The 7,207-nt window shown below is 35.8% G+C and overlaps 1 protein-coding gene across 1 annotated transcript; it reads right to left on the bottom strand.

Moving 5' to 3' along the window:
- Positions 1-2,554: 2,554 nt before the first annotated feature.
- On the bottom strand, positions 2,555-6,255 carry LOC149204902 (ubiquitin-conjugating enzyme E2 30-like). Its single transcript, XM_089394824.1, has 2 exons — positions 5,868-6,255; positions 2,555-3,041 (listed from the first exon to the last, which is right to left on the bottom strand). The coding sequence occupies exons 1-2, from the start codon at positions 6,081-6,083 to the stop codon at positions 2,811-2,813; spliced, it is 447 nt and encodes a 148-aa protein (XP_089250950.1). The 5' UTR covers positions 6,084-6,255; the 3' UTR covers positions 2,555-2,810.
- Positions 6,256-7,207: the final 952 nt, after the last annotated feature.

Genomic DNA, 7,207 nt, shown 5'->3' on the forward strand with positions numbered 1-7,207 from the left:
CACAGCACTCAGTCAACCTACAAACAATATGCAACTTGATCTAAACAGGCCCAAGGAAAAAGCTCTTTCCCTTTGTTGATGATCTCCTATTGTAAATGTGTGTCCTTTTGCTCAGCCAATTTTGTAAATTTTTTATGTCTGCCTCTTATAGCAATTGGTTTTCAATTAGAGATGTTTTTTAAACACTTGCAAGTCCTCGCTTGGAGAATCCTATGCAAGAAAAAGCAATATACCGAGTTTTCCGTGCAGTTTACTACATCTGAGCACAGATTTAATAGAAACCCTACTTATTAAATCCCTACTCATCAGTGTATTAAAAAACACATTCCACTCCCTGTAATACCTATAAACCAAAAATATGCAGCTTTTGAAAAGTGCATCGACCATCAAAATATTACACTTATATCAATAGCTCTAAAACAATAAATTGCAGTTGTTTAAAAGAATCTTTAAAAATATCCATCAACCATCTAGAAGAAAACATATAAAAAAAACACAATCGTGCAATGTCAGAAGATTAAAAAATACATCACATTAAGCATTACATGCAATTGTTCAGCATTACTTAAACAAATTACCAAACCACTTAATAATTTTCCGTAAAATGCCATCTTTCATTTACTACAAATATAAAAGGCCAAAAGAAACATGCATTCCAAGTTAGGGAGATATGACATGTTATAAACTCAGAGAACTGAAATGCCAGAAATCAAGAGTGGTGCAATATCATAAGATATAAACATTAAGAAATAAATTATCATTAAGCATTGGCCATTGTATACAATTGTTCAGCACAACTTCAGTCGAATTATCAAACCACACATGCCATCTTTCATTTACTGCTAAATTAAAAGGCCAAAGGAAAATATGCATTCCCAGTTAGGGAGTTATGCACATGTTATGAACTCAGAGAACGGAAATGCCAAAAATCAATTTCCATTACAGAAGAGAACTTTTACCTCTGGGCATATGATCCTCTCCAATGTCTGAAACATACCAAATAAGTTTAGAATAAAACTAGTTCAATTACCCAATAAACTACGTCCTGAATCCTTTACTCTTCATTATTCTTCATTACCTTGCAGGCTCATGGTACGTCCATCACTCTGCCAATCCATGTTAAAAAAAAAAACAATATAATAAACCATGCAACAAAATTCGAAATTAAGCCTCCACCTTTTTCGTTTTTCTTTTTAAAAGAGCAAGCATGCTGTTTATCCAATTTTAGGAATTGCCTTAGGTTTGCTCTATTGAGTTACAGAGTGATAACATAGAGATGTGTATAATGAATATATTCAAACAAGGAAAACATCATACAACGATTCAAACTATAAGGGTAAAAAAATTGTTAATTATCAGGAGAATAAAAGGCATTAATGAAACAAAGTGTGGAGTCAATAACAAGGTAAAGCCAGTATGCAAACTAAAATAGGTTATATTTCAGTTCACACTGCGATTTGAAAGAGCTGACGCTACCTATATTTTAAATCCTTCACAAATGAGGAGGTGCCTTCACAAACAATACTATTTTCTTTGCACCTTCATTAACAATGCTATATTGTTTTCCCAATTCTGAGTGCTCAACTGTAAAATGCCATTTCAGCTATAAATGTTTCCCTGTATCATGAAAAAAAAAATTAATCCAGATGCTAAGTCGTTGAAAACTTAATCATAAAAGAGACCCCCCCTGCTTATTTTTAAAGCCTCCACCAGTAATATTCAACAAAGGTTATGAGATATAGTTAAATGACACTCTGCATGCTTATTTTTGCAGGTTCCACACTAGTACTATAAAACAAAGGTTATGAAATACGGTTAAATAAAGGATCACCAAGAACGAAATAGTGCAATGAGAAAGGACTTCATGCTGGTATCAAACGGAGAATAATAAACAAAATATACAAACTGAAATAGTAATACAAAAAATTACGATCCAAGCATGCAATTCTTTGTATATTTCGGTTTGTATCTGAGTTCCCTTGTGTATGGGTTAGGGGAAGCTTGCATTTCCCCTTGCTCTAAAGGAATTTCCTAAGAACTTCAGGATTCGATAGACATGAAAGTTCTTCGTAGGGAAACAGAAACGCCGTTCACGCCATGAGGAAACCTAGAACAAAGCACTAAACAAGATTTCACTCAGTCCTACTTTCCTCCTCTGGTAAAATTCTTGATGTAAGTTGTTGTACCAAAACTAGAAATTCAAAGGGCTTTAAACTCATTTCGATTATGACTTGCAACTAGCTTGACTGGCATTCAAAATTATTCAAAACATACTCGTGATCACATGAACTTAACCCCACTCATCCTGCATGGGAACATTATTCAGTAGAAACATCTCATTCCTGGTATCTACATGCGATGAACTGCAAGCAAAACCTCTGCACAAAAGTAAATTTGACTATTTGCAATTAGAAACAGTTTTCTGAAGCAAATTCACATCGCTGCATTAATTTTTATTTAAAAAAAAAAATTGAGATAAAATAGCAGAAGCTAGCCACCAAAATAGTGCTACGATACTTTTGAGCTTATCTTTACCAGCAAAAACAAAAGAGGATTTACTGTTCATATGTAATGATGCAAGAAATTAAACTTGAAGTTAAACAGAGTATTATTGCTATGCAACATAGGTATCATGACTATTTAACATAGATCCCATTCTCTTAAACACAAAAACCATACTTTTAATGTACTGCAAACTTCAAGAATATTAGAGTATGCTAGAGAAAATAACGTGCCTTTTCTCCTATGTCCTAGCTCTCCTACCATAATCTATAGTCTAAATGACTGAAATAGTAATTATTAAAGACCATTCAGTTCATGGCATATTTTTGAGTCCAAGCTCTTGCTGTCTCCTCATAACGAGCTCTTTGACTCTTGTAAATATGTGCAATTTCAGGGACGAGAGGATCATCAGGGTTAGGATCAGTCAGAAGAGAGCAAATTGACAATAGCACCTTGGAAACTGTCAAGGCAGGACTCCACTGCTCCTTCAGGATGTCAAGACAGATGCTACCGTTAGAGTTCACATTTGGATGGTAAACCTGCCATTCAGAGATACGAAGTTTTGACATTAACAAGATATAGATGGTATATTCTATAGGTATTAAACGCACGCTTCAGTGATGAGACTGACATTAAAAAAATTAATTCACAGGTCACCACATAAAATAAAATGAAAACTGATCAACATCACAAATTCCTTGTTCATAAAACACTGAAGAACTACTATCATTTCCAAAAAGGGATGAAAACCGTAATAAAGGATATTTTAAAGTATTCCTACATACATAAAATCAACATTTCAGAAAGGCAGCGTAGAACAAAGAATCCAACTAAATGCCGACACTGGGACATGAGGACAGTTGTCTGACACTTGACATACACAGATATAGTATGGGTGTTGTGGGTGGGGGTTTCCTTTACACTTTTTGAAGTTTAACAAAATCAAATCTGAACATTTTTTTTATTTTAATTAAATTCTACATGGCTGATGAAATTCCCCGCAGCTTCACATTTGATGAAATTCATTTTTTTATTTTTTTAATCATACATTGTGATTATATATATTTCAAAAAGAGAACTAAATTGCATCAAACACAAAAGAATACACGATAGGTAATACGGATCGGTAAAATACATATCGAACCATGAACTGTAGCTTTCTCATTCAATGTTATCAAAATTTTGAGTACGTGGATAACATGATAAGATGTGCATGCCAATAGCAAACACAAAATAGGGAAGAACAATCGCATAGCTCATCCTCCTAATTCTCATGATCAAGAATATATGATAGATGGGAATGTCAATAGCAAATATAAAATAGGGTAGAAGAATCTCACAACCAAAATCCTCAATATCTCCACCAATGACAGACACTATGCTGTCCTCCCTCCTCCAACATAACTAAAGTATGTGTTGCACCTATTGTTGTAGCAGATGACCACTCCAGAGGATCACCATGATCAAAATTTATCAACTCTAGGATCAGTGCATTAAGATCCAAGCATCAATACCTCAAAAGTAATTGAATAACATTATTGCACAACACATTAGCCATTGGCCAACAATAGGACACACCTGACCAAGTGTTAAACAAACACAAGACACATGCCTAAATCAAGACATGTCTAGAGAGTATCTAACACTCAACTCACAAATGTTCTGACTATCTGACACACACGTGGCTTGAAGATAGTTTCCTGTGACCTAGGACTCCGACAATACTTTAAGTTTTAAATCCCACTCGGAGTTATCATATTGCGTTTCCTGTGACCTAGGACTCCGACAATACTTTAAGTTTTAAATCCCACTCGGAGTTATCATATTGCTATATTATTTGAGAGACAAAAGGGACCCATAATGAGATAGCATCATCTTTTTGTACCCTGATTTTGTTTAACGGAGGCCTAAATTTACCCTTTATTTTTCGGGTGACTAGCTTCCACTTTATCACAATACAACCAGTCCACCTTACCCATTTGGGAGAGTGTGACCAACAACATTCAAATTGGAAATTGGATTTCTTAAGATAAGAGGTTGTGAGTGAGGGTTATTGATTCCACCATAAACGCCTAGGCCTTGAACATGGTCATCAATGTCGTGTTGTACCTTATCCTCTCTGGGAAAGAATGCACCCAACAACATTCAAATTTGATTCCTTCAAGTAAAAGTTTGCAAGTGGGAAGTATCTAATCCGCCAACAATGCTTAGAACTTGCACCTGATCCCAGTCGTTGTTGTGTGCTTTAACCCACCTGGGAGAGAATGCAACCAACAACGTTTAAACTGGTTTCCAACAGCTAAGACGTCCAGAGTGGGAAATATCTATTCCACCAAAAATGCCAAGGATTTGTACTTGGCCCCTTGTTGCGTGCATTGACACATCCACAACTATGAGCACCAGCGTGTCATTGCTGAAACTTGAACCCTGGTGGGAGCAATATCAGCACCCCATTTTCACAGACCTGGAAAAACACCGTTGACAAATTTCTTCATTTTTAGTAACTAAAGAGAATCTTATTAAAATGTCACTATCAATTAGATATAAACCTGAAGCGTAATTCGTAAGGAACATTCACACGGACTTGGTGATAAGAGAAAATGGCTTTGACAGAAGCCTTGCAGGTTACAAATTAAGCTAGATATGGAAGATAGTGAAATACCCAAAGACTTTTGCAAATGACAAGGACAATTCCCCTAAGCTAGAAACAGTAATTTCCAGCCCTGCCTGGCCATCTTATGTCCACCCAAAAAGTTCGTGCCCTTCAACTCTTGTCTCACAACACCAATGAAATATTACAAAAGGTACACAGCACAACAAGGGCCATATTACTCCTGTAACTTACATTTAAAGTCTCAGCCAAGCTCAACCTACCGCCTTATTTTATGTCCCGGAATGCTGCAACAAACTGCTCGATCAAAATAAAGATTTTAGGAATATTCCATCCGGCCAATTACATCCCAAAAAAAAATGTGAATACCTACCAATTAGAGAACAAATACATACTTGGGCTTCTCTATGAAAAAATTAAAGAGATATTTAATTGAAAAAAGAAAGACATTTCAATTATTTAAAAAGGGAAAAAATAATAATAATTTGTAGTGTGGTGTATGACAGAATAATTCCACTGTTGTAGATGTAAATTCTTTCTGGGGTTTGGCTAAAACGGCACAATTATACCATTCTCAACAAAATCGAGACATGTGTTTAATACTGTACATAAAATTTAACTTCGATGAACTAAAAACCATACAAACAGAATTAGAAAATGAGTTTAGAATTTTACAGGAAGAAAATCCCAACCAGATAAGCAAAACCTTAACAAATACCACAAAAGCCCTGATAAATATGAAAATTGATTTTACCTTAGTCTTGAAAGTAACTTTCGGAGGCTTAAAGGGGTAATCAGGAGGGAAATGGATGACGATGAAGAAAACTCCTCCGGCATATGGGCTGTCCACTGGACCCATAATCGTGGCCTGCCAATGAAAGAGATCGTCCCCCACTGGTCCGGCGCTGCATGAAATGGGGGGATCCCTCTGCAAATCCTGAAGCTCCTTCGTTATACGCTTGGCGGCCATTGCTGTTCAGCTTCAAAACCCTCTTCTTCAAAACCCTAAATTCAGTCCGAATTGCAGAACTTCAATCCAAATTCTGCACTTTCAACACCAAGCCAATTCTCGAATAAAGGCCTTGGGAGTACACGTAACGCATATGTCGCACCTAAGAGCCCAACTTATCCTGGTGTGCCAGCTTTTCCTGTCATATAACGGGAAATAAAGTAACTTATATTGGCCTGGAATCCTTAAAGTCGAGTACGAATTGACGCGCGACACGATTGTGGCCGATGGCCCGTCAAAAGGTAAAGTTTGTTCCGTCGAATAAACGGTGGTATGTATTTCTTCCGAATTATAATGAGGACCACAACCACAAATATCCACTCAAGTGGACCTCGTGGTTCTTACTTCATTGTCCGGCAATAATATGTTCTTTTGGATTATATAATTTAAATATTTAAATTTAATAAAACAATTTTGATTTAATTGTAATTTGATGAATTAAATTAAATTTATTGTAATTAGAAATTTGTAAGTAGTCTTACTCGTGTTTATAAATAATAATAATAATACTATCCATTTTTAAGGTCACAGTTAAGCCAGACACCAAATTGGTGTATGAGACCCCCTTGTTTGTGGGACAAGGGACCCCCACCTCCAAATTGGTGTATGAGACCCCCTTGTTTGTGGGACAAGGGACCCACCTCCGCGCAGTGATTTGACTGCTAAGTCTACGAAGGCATACATACTCTACCCCCTTCTGGTTTTGAACATGTGACCTCTTAGGAGGAAACACATGCTCTTAACCATTAGGCCCACTCAAGTTGTATAATCTTTAAACTAAATCATAATTGAGTAACAATTTGAGAGTCTAGAGCTTTCTATACTTGTGATTTGAAGACAAAGTTGTTAGTATATTTATTTCATAAACTAAATAGATAATAATTGAATATTTAAGATTGTTATATTTATAATTTATGAAAGTATTATAATTAGAAAATTGTGAATCATATAATTTTTAAACTAAATCATCATTTATTAACAATTTGCCTAAGTCACTGGATTCGCTCTCCCCATGTGTCATGAATCCATTGTGTCAGACACGATTCTCAAGGGACACGTGCCCGATTTGAAGCTAGATCTTGTCA

The sequence above is a fragment of the Pinus tabuliformis genome, chromosome 1_2 (assembly GCF_031772625.1).
Source record: "Pinus tabuliformis cultivar Carrire ecotype Pingquan chromosome 1_2, CPIR1, whole genome shotgun sequence".
NCBI lineage: Eukaryota > Viridiplantae > Streptophyta > Pinopsida > Pinales > Pinaceae > Pinus > Pinus tabuliformis.